General features: G+C 41.7%; 3 protein-coding genes across 3 annotated transcripts in view; 2 read left to right on the plus strand and 1 right to left on the minus strand.

Annotated features, from left to right (window-relative positions):
- Positions 1-6,010, plus strand: part of LOC129456652 (uncharacterized) — a 12,134-nt gene extending 6,124 nt beyond the window's left edge. The window contains exons 2-8 of the mRNA XM_055225247.1: positions 88-387; positions 1,606-1,887; positions 2,827-2,883; positions 2,977-3,009; positions 3,607-3,714; positions 5,153-5,212; positions 5,793-6,010. Coding sequence (XP_055081222.1) covers positions 88-387; positions 1,606-1,887; positions 2,827-2,883; positions 2,977-3,009; positions 3,607-3,714; positions 5,153-5,212; positions 5,793-5,950 — 998 coding nt within the window. The 3' untranslated portion in view covers positions 5,951-6,010. The remainder of the gene's footprint in view (positions 1-87; positions 388-1,605; positions 1,888-2,826; positions 2,884-2,976; positions 3,010-3,606; positions 3,715-5,152; positions 5,213-5,792) is intronic.
- A 1,431-nt stretch (positions 6,011-7,441) lies between these two features.
- On the plus strand, positions 7,442-12,268 carry LOC117378999 (uncharacterized). The gene is made up of 3 exons (XM_033975716.2): positions 7,442-7,945; positions 10,222-10,414; positions 10,523-12,268. The coding sequence occupies exons 1-3, from the start codon at positions 7,613-7,615 to the stop codon at positions 10,831-10,833; spliced, it is 837 nt and encodes a 278-aa protein (XP_033831607.1). The 5' UTR covers positions 7,442-7,612; the 3' UTR covers positions 10,834-12,268.
- A 1,676-nt stretch (positions 12,269-13,944) lies between these two features.
- LOC117379000 (uncharacterized) lies at positions 13,945-20,318 on the minus strand. Its single transcript, XM_033975718.2, has 5 exons — positions 20,251-20,318; positions 19,609-19,816; positions 18,242-18,387; positions 18,009-18,131; positions 13,945-14,502 (listed from the first exon to the last, which is right to left on the minus strand). The coding sequence occupies exons 1-5, from the start codon at positions 20,279-20,281 to the stop codon at positions 14,333-14,335; spliced, it is 678 nt and encodes a 225-aa protein (XP_033831609.1). The 5' UTR covers positions 20,282-20,318; the 3' UTR covers positions 13,945-14,332.
- Between the last annotated feature and the right edge of the window lie 326 nt (positions 20,319-20,644).

Genomic DNA, 20,644 nt, shown 5'->3' on the forward strand with positions numbered 1-20,644 from the left:
ACTTTTTACATAAGAATGTAAAACTGAACTTAAAAACTGTGTAGAAATCGCTTGCCTCAGTTGTGCAGTTGTCTGTGTGGCTTGCAGATACCGCTGTAGTATGGCGCGTGTCTGTCCCAGAACATCACCTCCTGTGTCTGCCCTGTGGACCTAGTCTGGATCTCAACCAGGTTTTCAGCTGGACTCATGGGGTTCAGGAGGTCCCCCCTCATCCCCGAGACCAGGACCCAGACCAAAGCCTGGATCAAGACCAAGATAATGACCAGGACCAGTGGAGGTTCAGTGTGCAGCCAAATGGAACCCTGTGCCTTCTGAATTTACAGAGCTCCGATGGTGGACTGTACTTCTGCAACGGAGAGTTGAGAGCAGAGCTGCAGGTATTGTCAGGTATGAACCAGGCCTAAACCAGGACTGAGCCAGGATCATTCCAGAACTATAGTAGGACTAAACCATGACTAAACCAGGTCTGAACCAGGATTAAACCAAGACTAAGACCCGACTGTACCAGGTCTGAATCAGACCTAAACCAGACATAAATCAGGACTAAACCAGACCTAAACCAGACCTAAACCAGACCTAAACCAGACCTAAACCAGACCTAAACCAGACCTAAACCAGACCTAAACCAGACCTAAACCAGGACTAAACCAGGACCAACCCAGGTCTGAGCCAGGACTAAACCTAGACTTAATCTGGCCAGACAAGGCAAATTTAATTTTATAGCACAATTTGTACACAAAGTAATTGTAGTAGCTTTACAGAATAAGAAAATCACAATACTGTACAACAAATCAAAACATTAATAATCACAAATAATCATCATAAAATGGACATTACCGGTAATAGAAAAGAGTGCAAAATAAAACTCTTTCAGTCAGTTCAGAGGCCTGTCTCACATCTTCAAGAAGATTATTCCAGGTTTTAGCTGCATAAAACTTAAACGCTGATTCTCCATGTTTTGTTCTGACTCTGGGCACCAGCAGGAGACCTGTCCCTGAAGTCCTCAGAGTGTGAGATGGTTCATATGGCACTAACATGTCGGAGATGTACTTAGGTAGACTATGGTAGTCTAACCTACTGGAGACAAACGCATGGATGAGTCTCTCAAAGTCTGGTTTTGATAGTATATCTTTGACTTTTGTTATGTTTTTTAGATGGTAAAAAGCTGCAGATGTTATTGATTTGATGTGGCTGTTAAAGTTCAAGTATGAGTCCATTATTAGCACTAGATTTCTAGCCTGATTTGAAGGTTTTACAGAGAGAGACTGGTGGTGATTGCTGACACTTTCTCTTTGTTTCTGTGTCCAAAAACTATGACTTGAGTCTTGTCTGAGTTTAGCTGCAGAGAGTTGTTTTGCCTCCACACACTGATCCGTTGGATGCAGTGGCAGAATCAATCCACTGGTCCATATTCACCCTCTGCCAGTAAAACACCCCAAATGACAACCTGTGAGTAACTAAATTATCTCTGAAAACTGCACACACCTAAACCAGTACTAAATCTGATCTAAACCAGGACTAAACCAGGACCAATCCACGTCTGAAACAGAACTGACCCATGACTCTCCCGTTTCTGACCCAGGTCGTTGTCTTGCTCTCTCCCAGGTAAGATGTTCTCTGTTCGGGCTGGTTGGACTCTGCTGCTCCCCTGCTCCACCTCCAAACCTTGGCAGCGCTGGCTATGGAGAAGGTCCCAGTCCGGGTCTGAATCCGGGTCCAGATGGGAGCCAATCATGAGCAGGTCTAAAGAGGGTGTTGTGGTGCTGAGACCGGACCCTCGGCTCGGATTTGAACACGGAGCTTTGAGGATATCATCTCTGCAGCTTCACGACGCCGGAGAATATCGTTGTAATTTAGGACCTCTGGGAACGCTGCTAGTCCTCCCAGGTACAGACCAGTCCTGGTTTAGTCCTGGGATAGTCCTGGACTAGTCATGAGTTAGTCCTGGTTCAGTCCTGGTTTAGTCCTGGTTTAGACCCGGTTTAGTTTAACCCTTGTTTAGTTCTATGTCAAGTCTAGTCTTAGTCCTGGTTTAGTTGGTTAGTCCATGTTTATCCCTAGTTTAGTTCTTGTTTAGTCATGGTTTAGAGGTCTAGTCCTGGGTTAGTCCCGTTTTTGTCCTGGTTTAGTTCTAGGTTGAGTCTAGTCCTGGTTTACTCTTAGTTTAGTGGTTTAGAGATGGTTTAACCCTACCAGGTCCAGTCTAGTCCCCATTTAGTCCGAGGTTCCTGGTTTAGACCTTGGTCCAGTCCGGTCCTGGTTTAGTCCTGGTTTAGTCCTGGTTTAGTCCTGATTTAGTCCTGGTTTAGTTGTATCAGGTCCAATCTAGTCTTGATTTAGTTATAGGTTCAGTGTAATCCTGATTTTGTCTTGGTTTAGTCCCAGTTAAGTCACAATTTAATCCTGATATAGTCTTAGTGATAGCAATAGCAATAGTAATAGTTTATTCTAGTCCTACCAGCCCAGTCTTAGTTTAGACCTTAGTCCAGTCTAGTCCTGATTTACTCCAGGTTTAGTTCAGGAAGTGATTGTTATCAGGAGAAAGGACTTTAAAGATTAATAAGATTAATATGACAAGTTTGTGGAGCCAATCCCAAACAAATAATGAGAAGTTTCAACATGTGTGGAGCAGAAGTTTGGAAATTTCTTTCAAAAACAGTGAATCTCCCACAGAGTTATAAAGTCCCGCCGTCCATCTAAAACTCATACTGGCTTTTCAGATTATTTGGCAGTATTTGCTGATGTGCACATTGTGTCACCATGGTAACTGCTGAACATTCCGCCATAGACATGCACACAAGAGCGTTAATTGAGTTTTGTTTTCAGAGCCCAGATCGACACCCTCCTACACTTACAGCAGCTCAGCCCCCTCTAGAGACACAGGTCAGTCTCTACTCCTGAGAACATCCATCAAATATAAAACAGCTTTAGACGTAAACCTCTGCTACTTAAACTTTGTCTTTGTAAATTTTGCAGAGAAAAAGAGGAAAGAGAAGACATCAGAAAATGGTTTGTATCTAAAGAGAGTGTCTAATCAATTAAAACCTGTTAAAAAGCAGAATTTTCACAATTTTCAAATTAATGTCAAGTCAAAAAACGACTTAGTTGTAAGTCATTTTAAACATTGTTCTCTCAAGTTGTGGAGATGTAAGGAGGTAAAGAGCAGACTATAGGCTACTCTGGCTATAAGCTATAGGCTACTTTCATTCATTTATGATTGGTCGGCAGGTGATGATGCTGGCCCTTGGCCCTTATTGGTCCCAATTCTCCTGATATGAGCGATGTGTTAAATTGACTGGTGAACACTGTATAATCCTTACTTCTGGTTTGCTCCAGTTCTTCTGATGGTAGTGGTGTTTTAAATACTCGTCTCTACTCATGGGTATGGGAGTATAATCCTTACTTCTAATTGGTTAATAGAGTATTATCCTTGACCCTGATTCGTGCACAGTTCTTCTGATGTTGGAGTGTGTTAAACGCTTGTCTCTGATTGTATAATCCTCACTTCCGATTGGCCCCCAGTTCTCCTGATGTGGGAATTGTTATGTTAAATGTTTGTCCCTGATTGGTTCACAGTATATAATCCTTATTTCTGATTGGTTCCAGTTCTCCTGATGGGCGTGGTCTGTCTGAGCCTGATGGTTCTGGTAACCTCCTCTGTCTGTATATTTCTTCTCACCCTGAAATGTCGAAGGAAGAGACGCCGAAGGAGAGGTAACTTCAGCAACATTGAATTTTTGATTTTCACAAATAAAATAAGAATCAAAAGACTCAAGTCCCGAATCAAAAGTGACTTTGAGTTTTCTCTCCTGGGACTTTTTATGTATTGTATACTTTTTATAGACTCGTTAAAGAGGGGATATTACACTTCTATGGGATATTAACTGCTAACACATCACATATTTAGACCACCATTTCCTTTTATGGGTTTGAAAATGCTCTGTTCACCCAAAACAGCATATGAGCATTTATAAGTTTCACTTTTGTTTTTGACGCTCTGAGTCCCCCTTCCCTTTGCTCCTCACATTAACTCACTCCCCCTTCAGAGCACTATCGCAATACAATCAGCTGCATTCCACTAATGAAACTACTGCACATCACATCAGGTTTGTCAAGTTCCTGTGTGCAGTTTTGTATCATGTTTTGTATATTTACAGAGGAGTGTATGGGGAGAGATCACTAGATTACTCAAACCTGCATGGATGAAACCTCTTCAGGCATGTTTGTGATGAGGGAACAACGTTATAACATGGGAGATGAAATAAATCAATTTTGCATAATACATCTTTATAATTTTCTATAAAATTATCATTTGTTAGATATTTCGCCTGCACAATTTCAGAATTCACATTTCATGCCAGACTACATCATGGATCAAGGAAAATGGCTTTATTTTTTCAGCTTCTTTTTTGTTTAAAGGTTCACTATGTAATGTTTCTGGCAGAGGGTCTGCTACCTGCTTGATTCCATGGAAATGTTATTGCTTTGCCTTGAATGTTCCACAGTATGGCATTAAACATCTATCTTGCATTTCTTCAACTGGTGGTTTTCAGACTCTGGACTGTGATGATGTCATACTCCAGAAGGACACAGACAGTTTTCCTTGTTTATTCCAATGTACTTTGCCATGACATATCTAAAAGGTAAATTCACTAATGTCAAACCTGATCATTTTTATCAGTGACTAGACCCAAAAGGTCAATGATGAACATTTAAAGGGTCCATTTTAAGATATTTTCTGATCTATGTTGTTTCCTCATCACACAGAGTTGTGTTTTGTCTCATTCACATATGTTTAACACACAAACATTGCTATTTTTTCTGAGTTCTTCTGCATACATCTTCACTAGAATCATTTGTATAAATTCAGTCCTGGAATTGTTTATCTCTACTAAAGAAAAGTAAAAGGTAGATGTTAACTTGAAAACTACCACTCCATGACATCACAAGGTGGAACACAGCATTTTGAGCTTTTGGAGATGTAGACAGACTAATAATACTGAGTGGTACTAAGCGTTACTAACATGTGTAAATTAAGCAAAATATATCTCCAAGTCTATTTTTGAGGAGGTAACACAATTATAACATGATTAAAAACTCAATCAATTTTGTGTAATATAGGACCTTTAATTTGCATGTTCTTTTCTTGTAGGAAAACAGAGTCCTGAGTCGACTGAGCTGCAGACGAGGACCACAGCCCTGAAACCAGATGGTAAAAAGGATGTATTTAAAGAGGAGCATTAAGAGGGGGTATTTTACTTCTATGAGCTATTAACTGACATAATATAAAATACTATATTCACCCAAAACAATTTCTTAATATATTTAGTAATATGTTTTTGACACTCTTCCCCTCCAAGTCTCCCCTCACTCCCCCTTCAGAGCACTATTACTGCATATCCCATTAATGAAACTAATGAAACAAGTTGTAGTGTATTGTTTTGTATAATGTTTTTGTTTATTTATGGAGAACTGTGCAGGAGGATGGGTGACAAAGGCTTGTAGGTGGAGCCTTGCACAGGTTTGTACTGCTAACCACAAGGAGGGTTTGAATTGGGGCTGGGAGAGATCGCTCGATTACTCGAACATGCATGGATGACATCAAAAACCTCTTCAGGCATGTTTTTCATGAGGGAACAGCATTATAACATGGTAGAAAACTAAAAAATATACATTTTGTATCAGGATGCTGAGGGTGCTGTTTAAAAAGGAAAGCAGTGCACTCTCTTGTGGTTCTCGTCCCTCACGTTGAGAATCATAGCTCAGTGTAAGGTGACTGTGTCTCTTCACAGACGGGGGTGAGCCAAAGCTTTCAAGCCCAGAGGAGGAGCCTGAAGAGGAAATACACTATGCCTCACTGGGACGCCCCACCTGGAAGCACCGTCCTGCACTGACCACCGGTGGCAGCCAGGATCACAGGGTCATCTACTCCACCATCTGCACCAAATGATCAAATGTTCCAAATGTTCATATTCAAAAGCACTGTACCTGATTTTTATTGTCTTAAAAACGTGAACAGAATCAGTTCAGTTGATATCCCATTCTGGTCTATAAACTGGTGTAATATTGTAGTATTTTTCAAAGTTGTTCAGTAGTTACTTTAAATGATAACCAACAGTTACAAATCACATTTGGATTTTTACCATACACCATTCAAGTTTAAAGTAAATAAATGATATTTTCAGTCTCTGCCCTGGTATCGGTTTATATCAGGGATCAGTAGATACAACTCGACATTGGCATCGGAACAGACGCTGGATTGCTGCATCCCTATTCTAGCATCCTAATTATTCACCAAGCTTTTCACAACTCTGAGACCAGAGCAGAGTTTAATAACAACAACTAGAAAGTTAACATGCACTTCAGGATTCTCTGACAATAAAATGCTTTCTAATTAGATGCAAACAGACTTATTTGAACCTCAACATATACAAGGGGCAAGATACATTTTGCTCAAATACATGGAAAAAGCAGGTACTGCCACTTTAAGCCCAAGATGGGTCTCATAGAGTTTTAAAACATTTATTAGACAATAATATTACAGTCAGACATTGTTTTATCAGCACTGTTAACAAACTCTATTCAAATGGTTGTTCAATATTGTGTTTATTGTATTTATATGAATAAATTATAGTGAAGTTAAGGCATTCAAAACTACAAAATCAGATCTAGCTCATCGGTAGAATGGTGTGTCTCTCTCACACAGAGCAGAGCCAGGATTCTGTCTCATTCTCGGGTATTTTCCTCAGAAATCTCCAAAAGTCAAATCCACAAATGTTTTTCCTGCCACTAATAGAAATGTTTCATGTTTCAGAAATGGGGCATCTGACACACAGGGATACAGGAGTATGGGAGGGCATCTGACACACAGGGATACAGGAGTATGGGAGGGCATCTGACACACAGGGATACAGGAGTACGGGAAGGCATCTGACACACAGGGATACAGGAGGATGGGAGGGCATCTGACACGCATGGATACAGGAGTACGGGAGGGCATCTGACGCACAGGGATACAGGACGATGGGAGGGCATCTGACACGCATGGATACAGGAGGATGGGAGGGCATCTGACACACGGATACAGGAGGACGGGAGGGCATCTGACACAAAGGGGAAGCATCTGACATTATTTAGACTGTAAGTTCCTGTGGTGGTTCACGGTGGAGTAAATGACGTTCTCCTGGACCAATTGGACGTCAGCTGGGCCAAAGGGGCGGGACATGGGCCTCAGACTGGAGTAATACAGAGGCCCGTCCTTAGAATAAATATATGAAATATATTAAAATAAGAACTGAAAAAAGATAAATGTTTCATACAAGAGGAGACCGACCTCTGCCACATTTGAGCCACTGCAATAACCTGAGCATCTCCCTGAAAAACAAAAGACAAAACAAAAGGCTGAGAGTTAGACTCCTGAGTGGTGGCAGGGTTGAGATAAAATCGAAAGTACGCAGCTGATTTGAAAGTGAAACTGGGCATTGCTTCAGAATCTCGGCAGCGTACAGCACCTCCGGGTTTCTCCGCTCTAAAAACTAAAACTTTTCCATCCAAACTTCACTCCCCGGGTCTTGCCAGCTTTCCTCTGCGTCAGCGCCCTTTACCCGGGGCTATGGTAGACGTGGGGCTGTGTCTGGAGGCTCTCTCGGCTCTTTCCGGGTGCTCCGTGCAGCAGAGTGGCGGGGCGTCGTTGCTCGGCCCGCAGGACTTCGTGAACATCGTGGCTCTGCGGCAGTTCTACAAACGGGAGGGTCTGCAGCAGCTGGAGTACCCGAGTCTGGGCTCCCTGTCGCTCCGGGATGAAACCGTTAACCTGGACATGAACGATCTGTACAGCGCCCCTCCCGCGCTCCAAGGCCCCGAGCCCGACGCCAAAACCGTGATCCACATCAACCCGGGGGACTTCTTCGACCGACATTACGACTACGACTTCTCCAATGTTAAGGTACGGCGGGGAACGTGACCTATACGCACTGTCAAACGGGCCCTCCTCTTGGTCCCGGTGTAACTATAGAGCGTAGTGTGATTTCAAGAGCTTACTTTACGCAAAATGTACTCATGAGCTTTGAGCCATGTTATAATGTTGTAACTTCATCAAAACCGGACCTTTTACTTTTAGTTCAGCAGAGATATTTAATTATAGGTCTGAAAACATCAGAATGATTCTTGTGCAGGTGCATGGAGGTTAACAGGGTGTTTACAGTTTGAGAGAAGAACTCAGCCTAAATCTGCAGAGCCTGTGTGTTAAACATGTGTGAATGAAACAAAACACAACTCCAGGTCTGTTTGTGATGAGGAAACAACTTTAAACAGTAGTCCTACAGCAGGTGTTTGAAGGCCACTGCTGTAGCAAAACAAAACATTCTGTTCCATCCTCTGTTTCACATTTGAAGTTTCCAAGTAGTAGTAGCCTAGTTGTAGTACCCTAGTCCAGACATGTCAGACTCAGGCCCGCAGGCCCTTGATATAATTATATTTGGCCCATGAGATCATATCAAATATGTATTAGAGCTGGCTCGCCAGCCGCCGCACCAGTATAGCAGATGTACCTCTAATACTACGAATCCCAGAATGCTTTGCCCCTACCACTTCTGTTGACACTCATTAGCATCTGCTACCTGTCGCCTCACTCAAATTTAATCCACCCCTTCTGAAAAACATGCAGATGTTGTTGAAATTTTTCAATAAATATTTAGTTGGCCCGCGACTTAGTCCCAGTTTTGAATTTTCGCCCTCTGTGAATTTGAGTTTGACACTCCTGCTCTAGTCCAACAAATACTACTACTACTATCGTCTGTGGACAATATATAAATGTAATATTGTTTACTTTCACTTTCTTAAAAATGGTGTAAAATGTTCTGTTTTCCATGCAGCACTGGCCATATATCATCCCACTCTGGGTATTATAGAACACTGATGCAATCACATTGTTCGACTTCCTGATATTATCACATTATATTATCATATTATCTATAGAATGTTAACTTCCACTGTTCAAGTAATATAAAACATTGGTGCAAGCTCCCCTTCTTCAGACTCTGTGAGATTGTGAGACTCTGTGAGACTGACTTTGTTAGACTCTGTTAGACCCTGGTACAATCTCACCGTGTACTGCCTTAAATCCTACAGTATTGCTGTCAGCGACAATAAAGATCTACAGAACGATCCCTGTGCCTCTGCACCTGTTCTTCATACAACAGAACAGAAAGCGACACCTCCTCTACCAATGTTAAGAAAGAAGTCCTCAATTGTGTTACTTAAGTAAAAGTACAGATACCAAGGCAAAGATCTCAAACTATATAAAATACTTTAACTTTCCAGTCCAGAGTAAAAATTACAGATACTGCTCTCAAATGAACTGAAGTAAAATGTATTATTATTATTATTATTATTGTTGTTGTTGTTATTGTTATTATTATTATTTTTTTTTATTATTACTATCCTCTAAGCCTGAACGGTGGTTTTGGCTCATAACCACTAAGAGGAAATGATTCAGCAGGATTTGAACAGTTCAATGAAAGTGAAACTCGAAACAGTCAGGGATGGGATGAGATCTCGTGTTTTGACATGTTTTGCATTGGACAAATAACTCTGCTGAGGTACCCCTCTTGAGGAGCTGAGGAACAAAAAGTAGTGCTACAGCAACAAAAATATTGATACTTTGCAGTGAAATTCTATGTTCGGTTCTACATGTATCTCTATGGCGTAATGATCAGCAGTTACCATGGTGACACAATACACACATTAGCAAACACATACAAAAAAGGTTTAAGATCATCTGAAAACTCAAGAAAAATACAAAATCGATTTAAAGAATACATTTTCAGGAGCCTGTGATCAATCTGAGCATCCATGGTCCTGTTTAGGAGTTTGATTTAAAACAGAAAGGTGAAAGTGAATCACTGAAAAACAGTTGGTTAATGCTAGCTAGCTTGAGACTGTAATGTTATTTGGGGGTGGCTTTAACAGCACAAATCAGCTTATCTGTCACCTGTAATTCCAGCTAAATCAGTTCTTTCTGGTTGCATTGTGTTAAAACAAAGCTCAGATACTTGAGTAACAGAGCTTCAAACAGAGCAGTGCCCTCAGTTAGCTTCACTCCTCCAGGGAATGTTGATGACATCAGCTGCAAAGTATCAATGCTTTTGACAGTCCAAGCCTACATAGTCAGACTCCTGCTCAGGGCATTTCCAGTCTGACCCTGTCTTTTCTGTCTGTCAGGATGGAGAGCAGCGCTTTGTCCGTGGTAACGAGCCATATTTTCGCCCGTGCGGTTGGCGGCGTGTGGCCCTGAAAGTCTCAGGACAATATGACGACGGCTCCGACGTTTGGCTCGGAACTGGCTCCCAGGCCTGGCCTGTGTCCTACCAGGGCCTGCACATGGACGGCTCCCTCATCCTCACCCGCAGGAAGGGTAAGGCGAGCGTGCATGTTCTCCCTGTGGTGCTGTGGCAGAGTGGTTATCATGTCTCCTCCCCTCAGTGAGGATGTTGTGGGTTAAATTCCTGATCTCTATGCGCAGGGAGTGAGGAGGATGGTGGGCTAGATGAGGTGGCTCAGTCGTTGATGGATACCAGTGCTTTTGGGAGAGGGGTCTACTCCACTCCGGATGTGCTCCTCGCTGAAAAGTACTGCAAGACCTTCAAGTCCAAAATTGATGGAAAAACCTACAAAGTCCTGCTCCAGAACCGGATCAGCCCGAGCAAGAGAAAGGTTTGTCAGAGGGACCGGGTCTGGGTGGTCTACGTGCCTCAGGACCATAGCCAAGTACAGACCAAGGCTTTAGTCCAGGAGTCAGTGAGACCCTACGGGCTGCTGCTCAAAGAGGCGTGAGACCAACCTGAGTCCGACCCAAGTCCAGCCTGAGTCCCACCCGAGTCCGACCTGAGTCCAGCTCGAATCCGACCCGAGTCCGGGCCTGAGTCCAACCAGACCTAAAGACTGCACTGTTGTCATGGTGATGGGATTCGGGACTACGCTGTTGTCATGGTGATGGGATTAGAACCAGTGGTGGTTTATAAAGCGATTAATGATTTGATTCATTGACTAGACAAATGATTTTATAAATTATCAAAGAGATAAAAGTTTAAACATATTGGGCGAAATACTGATGTATTATTGATGAAAATGAGAAATTGATTATTTTTTGACATTTGATTTAAAGCGAGGGGTATTTTGCTTCTACATAACACATTTAGATCAACTTGTTTCCTTTTATTGTCTTCAAAATGCTATATTCATTGTTTATTTTTTGTTTCTGGTGGGAAATTGTGATATCACAGTAGGAAGCTGCAGGAGGCCAACACTGCTCTTCTAATGTACACAGAGATTAATATTTGACAAATATAAGAAAACACCTTTAAATTGTGTGTAAACTTTTGGACAGAATTCTCTCAGTCCAATGTCATCAGTGTGGAACTTGTACTTTCTGTAATTTTCAACATATTATATTATATACTATATTTTATATTGTGGAGGCTTTTACATGTTTTTACCTTTGATACAGGTTAGATTTAATAAAGGGAGACACTGTAGGTGAATAGGACAAAAAAAAAAAAAAAAACACATTTAGAGATGTCAATTTGAAACTTATTCTGTCGTTTACTCATATAAATGTAAGAAAAAAGTATTAAAATTTTTTAATGTTGTGATTTTCATGTAAAAATAAGGTGTTTTATGTGTAAAAACAGCCACCATTGACCAGGTTTAAATTTCTTGCTTCATTTTGTTTTCATAGATACAAAAAATATACAGAACAGACTTTTGAGTAAATTACAGCTGACTGAGAAACTGCCAAAAATGTTTTATTTCGCCGCACTTTTTTGGAATTAAAACTTCAAAAAGTCCTTCTTTACGATTCATCAGAATGTGAAGTTTGGTGTAGATGCTACTTTACAGGGTGGTCTTTAGGTCCTATGGGGGAAATGCCTCTGATGTCCCATGTAACTCTATGGAGGCAAGCTGAGTAAATTAAATATTAAAGCAACTTTTGGTGCAGAGTAGATCATTTGGTTGTTTCCACATAAAAACGCATATGCTAAGAGACCAAACTGACCAAAAAACTTAACACAGAAAAAAAAGTTTTGCATGTAGTGTCTCCCCTGAGATGCATTTTTTCAGCTGTTTGTTTGCTTGTGCATTTATTTCCCTGGCATTTGGATTCTCAGCTCTGGATGTGTAAAAAAAACATGGATGGTTGACTCTAGACCAGGGATGGGCAAACCTTTGGTCACACAGGCCACAATGGGTTCTTAAATATGACGGACGGGCCGGGCCAGTATATATATATATATATATATATATATATATATATATATATATATATATATATATATATATATATATATATATATATATATATATATATATATAATGTGTATGTATGTATGTATATATATATATATATATATATATTACAGTAGAGATTTGGCCTGTAACATGTAGCAAAGCATGAATATGCAAAGCTCACTGTACAAATTGTTTTGCAAATGCACTAATTAAATCTGTAAATCGGCTGCCAATGCTGAGTCATAGCCGCCTGTTACTGCGTTGACTGTTTGCTAGCATAGTTAGCATGCTCCGTAGCAAAGTGACGGCTGATATTGTACTCTTTGAAAGCCATGAAGTTTCTTGGCATATTAGGCATACAGCCTTTGATCAGACTTCAGTGAAAAGATATTTTGTCGTCCACATATTAAACAGTCGCCGCTCTCAAGAAACTTAATTTTAGAATAAGAAAGTAATACACGCGAACAAGGTTGATGTAGCTGAAGTGTGCCATTTTTTGGGGAAACGTTGGCATTACAAGGGAAAGGTAAAACAAGGTTTTACCCTTACCTATTATAATAAAATTTGGTCACGTTCGATGGGCCGGATTAATAAACCCAAAGAGCTGTGTGTTGGAATAATGGTACACACGAGTTTATAAGGAAGCGCGTGTTTGCTGCTGGTGCAGTTTAGGCTCGAGTCACCAGGTCACAATTAAATTGGGGTTAGTTAGTAGTTACTTGTTTGTCTCTATTTGTGTGTGTGCGTATTGGGTGCAGTTGGTGTGTAAGGGGGATAGCTGGACTGCCCCTTCTTTCTCTCTGTTTCTTCCTCATCTTTTTACCCCATCCCTTCTCTTTCTCTTTCTCTGTGCTCCTCCCACCCCTGCGTGTCCTTTTGCCCCCTTCTCCTCCCTTCAGTGGCAACAGTGGGGCGACAGTGGCTCAGTGGTTAGAGTGTCGGTCCCCCAACCCGAAGGTCGGAGGATCGAGTCCTGCTCGGACCAAGTTCTGTTGTTGTGTCCTTAGGCAAGTCACTTCACCCACATTGCCTAGTATGAAAGTGGTGTGTGTGTGAATGTTAGGTGGTGGTCGGAGGGGCTGATGGCGCAGATTGGCAGCCTCGCTTCTGTCAGTCTCCCCAGGGCAGCTGTGACTACAATAGTAGCTTACCATCACCAAGTGTGGAAATGAATGAATAATGACTATAATGTAGCGCTTTGAGAGGCTTTGACAAGCCTGTAAAGTGCATTACAAGTGTAAGGCATTATTATTCTCTTCCCCTCCTATCTCTCTCTTTCTGCTCCCCTGTTGTTCCTCTTCCTTCTCCTCCCCTCTCTCCCCTCCATCTCCCCTTGCCTCTTTTGGGTGGTACCTTTCTTCATTCTTTTTTTAATGTCCTGGTGTTATCTCATGGTGTACAACTTTGCTGTACACTTGGATGTTTTCACCACCCTACTGATGATGTTTAACTTTATTGATACCAGTTTAGGATAGCATCATGAGTGAGCTAATCTTGTAGTGAACTGATCACTCAGTACGAGAATAGTATGTAGGATGGTGAGATTAGTTGAGAGTAATATTATATAATAACAGGAGTAAGGTCAATTATATGAAATATAGATAATAATAATAATAATAATAATAATACATTTTATTTGAAAGCACCTTTCGGGACACTCAAGGACACTGTACAAGACAAAGTTAAAAACACATATTTACAGATAAAACAGAGATACAAAACTGGATGATGGTGGGAGTGACTGATTATATGGTGTAGGATTGTGTGAACAGGTGGGTTTTGAGTCTGGATATGAAAAGTGGAAGAGAGTCAATGTTGCGAAGGTCAGGAGGGAGAGAGTTCCAGAGCTGGGGAGCAGAGCAGCTGAAGGCTCTGCCCCCCATGGTGATGAGACGGGCAGAGGGGACAGAGAGCTGGAGAGAGGAAGAGGAGCGGAGGGAGCGAGAGGGAATGGAGATGTGGAGGAGGTCAGAGATGTAAGGTGGGGCCAGGTTATGGATAGCTTTGAAGGTGGTGAGGAGGATTTTGAAGTGGATTCTCTGTTTTATGGGAAGCCAGTGTAGTTCTTGGAGGATGGGGGTGATGTGGTGGGGAGATGGGGTCCTGGTGTTGATGCGGGCTGTGGAGTTTTGGAGAAGCTGCAGTTTCTGGAGGGATTTGTTGGGGAGACCATAGAGGAGGGAGTTACAGTAATCAATCCGGGAGGTGACAAGACTGTGAACAAGTATGGCAGAGGTGTGAGGAGTGAGAGAGGGATGGAGACGAGAGATATTGTGGAGGTCAAAGTAGGCAGAGCGGGTGATGTTATTGATGTTATTGATAATACATATGCAATATAGATATGTCTGTATACGGCTATTGATGTAAGAAATGAGATAGGTATATATGTAATTTACATAACACTCAACATTGCAAAATTACAAAAAGGCCAGTGGTTTCTTGTTTTTGTTCACCAAATCTTTCTCATCACAGAAAGAGCTGTTTACTTCATATTGATTCACATTGTTTTGGATCATACTTCAATATATATTGAGTGTTTGCCTATCATACACAGCTTGTATAACTTAGAGCGACACTGACACCAAATCTTGGCAACAAAATACAGCTCCTAGTTATGGGGGAGTAATTGTTTGCTTTGAATACTTGATTTATTAATTTCTTTGGGTTTCACCGCTGCATTCTACACTCCTTTTTTATAGACAATATTCATGCTATTAATGATAATTACAATAATTTTAGTTGAGTAATAAAGTAATTGTGATTGAGGGATTATTGTTTAAATAAACTGATTTATCGAATTCAAGAGTTGAGACTGTTCACACATGCAGTTACATAATCTTAATTTGTAGTGTTTTTTTAGTGAAGGCTGATAAACAAACAAATATGAAATTAAATAGACATTAAATGTACAAACTAATTGAATAGTGAATAAATAAATAAATAAATAAATACAAATAAATAAATAAGGGGGAGATACAAGTTATTATTTCGCAACTATCTGCAAGACAGTTTTCTTTTCTTTTTGAAAAAATGGATAGGGCAATTCCTAAAATCAACCCAGTTGAATTAGTAGAAAAGAAGAATCCATTAGTTAAAAATATCACTGAGACATCAAAAAAGTGGCATTTATGCTGGAAAGAAATTGAGCTAAGATGGCCCACCGAAGGGACATTTTCACTTAACGTTAACATAAAGAGGGCTAATGAAGAAACAGAAAAGCTGACAGTCAAGATAAACAAACTATATTCTCATATAAGAAGTCTGTCAATCTACGAAAAGGCAGTTGAAACCAGCGAATCACATGTACAACTTCCACTGGTGAAAGCAGAAGGCGCTTATCAAATGCAAGATGAAGACCAGCAAACAACTGCTGTGACTACAATGGAATTATACCCACTTCTGAAAAGCAAGAACGCAGTGGCTTTGAAAGGACTGTGTCGGAAGTGTAAGGAAATGGAAATGAGAGAAGAACAATACAGGATGGAGGAGGCCAGAGGTGGCTATGACCCCAAGATCAAGAAAATGCTCGCAAGTGAAGAAAAGAAAGGAAATAAAATGCCAAAGAAACCAAATAGCCAAGAACCAGACCTCGATGAAAGTGAAACCGAACCAGAAGAAGACCTGGGAGAAGAATGCAAATATTCCTTGGCTTCTGTAATCAGATGCCCTAGGGAGGAATCAGAGAGTGAAGAACCTGTAGATGAAGCTGAAGATGAATTACCACCCACTATGAATACAAAATTATGTTCAAGAAAGGTCAGCTGACAAGATGTGTCCCATAGTTGTGAAAGAACCACAGCAAGAGCTTCTCAGAAAACAGAATCAGATTCAACTGGTGGACAGTAAGCGAAAGGATAAAATGTGATCATGCCAAGTCAGCCACAAGTACAGTAAATCAGTCGTTACAACAGCTATTCGCTCCAGTCCCGTCATTCATCCCAACAAATTTCAACCAACTACAAAAATGGAGAGGACGGAGAAAAGGCAATAGAGGAAGATGAAGTAACTTTAATCAGAATTGACTAAATTCTTTAGAGGCTTGCTACAGATGTGGACTATTGGGCCATTTCATTTGTGAATGTAACCGCCCAGGCTCAGGCTTCCGAGGAGGCTCCCGAGGAGGCTCCCGAGGATGTTACAGAGGAGGCTTTAGAGGAGGCTTTGCGAGACAACCTTCTTTTACACAGTCTTCAGGACCGACAAACCCATATGCTGGTCTGTAACCTGGATTCTAGGGGTGCCCGGAAAACCAGACAGGGAAGTGTCAGCTGGTAGCATCACAACCGGAAACAGATCCCATGATTATAGTGGAGGTGAAGGGTTTGCCATTGAACCTGATGGTTGACACTGCCTTCACTTGTCTACGGCGTAAAGATGGTATGAATCTCCCTTTGTCTGAACATTTCGTACGGACAATCACGTTCGAGGGGGTGAAACAACAGATTCCTTCTAAAAAAACAATGCAGCTCCGCTACAAAAATCTAAGTATTATAATACCTGTACTCGTATCAGAAAAAACACCAATATCACTTTTGGGAAGACATCCTTTGTGCATCCGCAGAGATGAAGACCTCGATCATATACTGGGTAGGAAATCTTAACTCAGAATTGTTGGTGCCAACCAAATTATGGGAGAAATTCAGTTTCGCAAATCTATCCAAAGTAAGAACTCCTGAGTATCAAGCACACTGCACGTGGAAGTATTTTAAAGGGACAAGTCAAGAGAAAATCACATAAGAATGGTTTTGGGGCATCCTATTTGTTTGAATAAGTTGACTATTGGCAAATGTTTTATGTAGAATAACAAGCCTTTATTTCCTGGCTACATTCCAACTTTGATAAGCCCTAGTTGGTAATCGGTTTTGTTGACATGATTAGACCAATAGGAGGTAAAAGGTATAGTGATGTTGATAGATTTTCTAAAGTCTGTCAGCATATTAGGTTGAATTGAGTTACATGAGAAATGATCTACATATCCACGATGATGAATCTGAAGGCCTCAGTTCCACTCCAGATGGCCCCAGATAGCCGGCTGGACAAAGCCAGTCAAGGCCAGTTCGAGAAAGAAGAAGATCTAGTCTATGCTTTTCGTCCACACCATTATAGTTAAATAATTCATTGATTGTCATTAATAGCGAGACTTTGATCTCGAAGGGGGAAATATGTGGTATCTGGCCTGCCAGTTGTCATCAGGTCCATGTGCTCCTTTCGGTCCCTTTTTAAGGGTCAAGACACAGAGGTGACAAAGGTCATAGGCTCACACTGAGAGGTATAGGCGCAACATATGGGAATTGCTAAGTCTTAGGACCTAATGCCTGAAAAAACAAGATGTGTCAAGGGGCTGTCCTATAGTTCTACAGCTCTAGATTATAAATATAGGTGAGTTTCTTTGTTTGTGGTCTTTCTCATATTGGCTCGGAGAATATCCAGACTCTGTCTGTAATTGGCATATACGCTGTATTTGTAATAAATAGACACTAACACTATCAAGAGTTTGTCTTTTGGGTCATTTCCTGAATACATCCCACTCCGGACCACCGGGCTACTACTAAAGGTGAGCTGCTGTATGCAAATTAAACGACAACACATTACAAAGGCTAACCAGGTATGTGCTAACTAATCCATAACACGATTGTTTTAAGTCCAAAAAGCATGTGTAAAATGCAAGAGTCTGTAAAATGTTTTTAGTCGTATTAAAAAAGAATAGGATCCATAGATACCTTTGCAGTAGCAGAGGAAGACTGTGATGAAGAGGAAAACCCCAGAGATCACTCCAGGAATTAGACAAAGCCCAGGACGCCAGCAAGGTTCCTTATGGGCTGGAAGCGGACAATCACCTGGATCTGAACACACAAAATAATGCACTTAAACCTGGACAGGTGATGAGTAGTAGTAGTAGTAGTAGTAGCAGTAGCAGCAGCAGTAGTAGTAGTCATAGTAGTAGTAGTAGTACCTGTTACTGTCAGGTGCACTGCAGTATTGTAGCGCAGTTCACCCCTGTCTTTGCTGCTGCAGATGTAAACTCCAGAGTCGTCCTTAGTCACAGCTCTGATCTCCAGACTGACACCGACCTCCAGGTCCCCCTCTGACCCCACAACCCTGGAACAAAGAGATCATGTGACCTCTGCATCCTCTGGTCCTCTGACCATCTCCTCTGTATCCTCTGGTCCTCTGACCCTCCCCTCTGCATCCTCTGACTCTCTCCTCTGCATCCTCTGCACATCTGACCCTCTCCTCTGCATCCTTTGCACATCTGACCCTCTCCTCTGCATCCTTTGCACATCTGACCCTCTCCTCTACATCCTCTGCACATCTGACCCTCTCCTGAATCATCTGTGCATCTGACCCTCTCCTCTGCATCCTCTGCACATCTGACCCTCTCCTCTGCATCCCCTGCTCCTCTGACCCTCCTCTGCATCCTTTGACCCTAACTCTTCATAAATCTCCACTTTGGTCTTCCTCTACTGGTCTACTGACCAGTGATTCTTGACAGCTCTGACCTCAGCATCATTACTGTGTCTCCTCTTTACCATTACTGACGCTTCTCCTCTCTTCCATATACTCTCTTTCCCCCTCTGTACCATATACTCTCTCTCTTCCTCTGTTCCATATACACTCCCCTCCTCTGTACCATATACTCTCTCTCCTCTGTACCATATATTCTCTTTCCTCCTCTGTACCATATTTACTGTCCCTTCTTTAAGAAATACAATACATAAAAAAATAGCTTGTTAAGTCAGTATGACCATGAAGAATAGGTGTTGCACATAAAAGTGCAGATATTTGTTCATGTGGTGATTTAAATGTGCTATATTGACATCTTTTGAAGTAATGATCAGTGTTACAGTATTGTCTGGAAAATGATAACATAAGATTACTCAGCTCCTTTTCACTAATTTCTTGTATGTTTAATTTTACGAAACTGTTGGTCACTGTTTGGGCATGTTTTTATACAGAGATTTTACACCTTCAAGGCTCAAACCACTTTACATCAAGAAACACTCACATATTCACACACACTGGGGTAAGTGGGTCTTGCCCTTGAACACAATAAAAGCATTCATCTGTAGGAGCTGGAATCACACCGTCAACTGTGGGTCAGTGGAGCTGATCACTCAACCAACAAGATTTATGTTAAGAGCGGGATATGAACCGCCGACCTTCAGTTCAGTCGATCTTACACTCTATCAACTGAGCTACAGTTGTTCACTGTTGATGGCTTTTTATATATTTTGAAATACATACATAAATAAACGAATAAATAAATAAATAAAATCTAGCATGCTCCTCTCTGACATCCAGTGGTATGAGCTGTTTTACCTGTGGGTATGGTGGTTCTCCCTGATGGTTCTCCCTCGCAGTCTGCCTGGTCTGACACTGAACAGGGGCAGGATCCCTTCTGAGTCCAGTCTGAACCAGGTTTGGTACTCACTGGAGCTCAGGTTACAGCTCAGTGACACGTTAGACCCTGAACGCACCACGAGACTCTGAGGAGGGGAGGCAGAGGAGAGGGCCGCGAATGTCACACCTGAGGAGAGACATCTTCTTTATCCACTGCTCCATCTGACCCCCTCCTTTGCATCCTTTGCTCTATCTGATCCTTTCCTCTCTATCCTCTGCTTCATCTGATCCTCTCCTCTGCATACTCTATTACTCTGACCTTCTCCTCTGCCACTCTGACCTTCTTCTCTGTTTCACCTGACCTTATCCTCTGCACCCTCTGACCTTTTCCTCTGTATTCTCTGCACCATCTGACCCTCGCCTCTGCTCCTCTGACTTCTGCTTCATCTGACCCAATCCTCTGCACCCTCTGCTCCTCTGACCTTCTCCTCTGCATCCTCTGCTCCTCTCCTTTGCATCCTCTGCTCCTTCTGACCCTCTCCTCTGCATCCTCTGCTCCTTCTGACCCTCTCCTCTGCATCCTCTTCCCCTTATAAAAAGAAAAATCCCAAATTAACTTACAAATCAAAACGAGAATCCAGGTATGAGCCATAACTACCTCCTTTGCCCTGTCTCTTCTAAATGAGTGATACTTTCTGTTTTAGTCTTAATGATGGAAAAGGTGGACCGGAAGTGCGTGAGGGGCGTTCGGTGTGCAAAGGATAAACTGGTTGTGATTTGTTGCACTTGAGTTTCACTTTAGCCTGAACTCAAAACCACCGCTGGAATCATCGAGATTAGCCTTCGCAGTTTCGTTTTTGTGGAAACGTCAAGTTACCGTCCACACAGCAAACCGGAAGCTGTCCAAAGAAGAGCGCGCAGGGACACGCACATTTGGATTAAAAAAAAATAAATAAAAAATAAAAAAAACAAACAAAAAAAAAACTCGGGTTATAAAGCTGCTTAAGTTATCAAA

Source organism: Periophthalmus magnuspinnatus, chromosome 11 (genome assembly GCF_009829125.3).
Source record: "Periophthalmus magnuspinnatus isolate fPerMag1 chromosome 11, fPerMag1.2.pri, whole genome shotgun sequence".
Taxonomy (NCBI): Eukaryota; Metazoa; Chordata; class Actinopteri; order Gobiiformes; family Gobiidae; genus Periophthalmus; species Periophthalmus magnuspinnatus.

Bases quoted from the DNA above. Each gene is read 5' to 3' on its own strand.
- LOC117378999 (XM_033975716.2), top strand. From the start codon at position 7,613: ATGGTAGACGTGGGGCTGTGTCTGGAGGCTCTCTCGGCTCTTTCCGGG. The intron at 7,946-10,221 runs GTACGGCGGGGA...TCTGTCTGTCAG, and splicing joins ACGACTTCTCCAATGTTAAG to GATGGAGAGCAGCGCTTTGT. The intron at 10,415-10,522 runs GTAAGGCGAGCG...CTCTATGCGCAG, and splicing joins CATCCTCACCCGCAGGAAGG to GGAGTGAGGAGGATGGTGGG.
- LOC117379000 (XM_033975718.2), bottom strand. From the start codon at position 20,281: ATGGCTCATACCTGGATTCTCGTTTTGATTT. The intron at 18,388-19,608 runs GTAAAACAGCTC...TCTTTGTTCCAG, and splicing joins GAGAACCACCATACCCACAG to GGTTGTGGGGTCAGAGGGGG. The intron at 18,132-18,241 runs GTACTACTACTA...TTGTGTGTTCAG, and splicing joins AGTGCACCTGACAGTAACAG to ATCCAGGTGATTGTCCGCTT.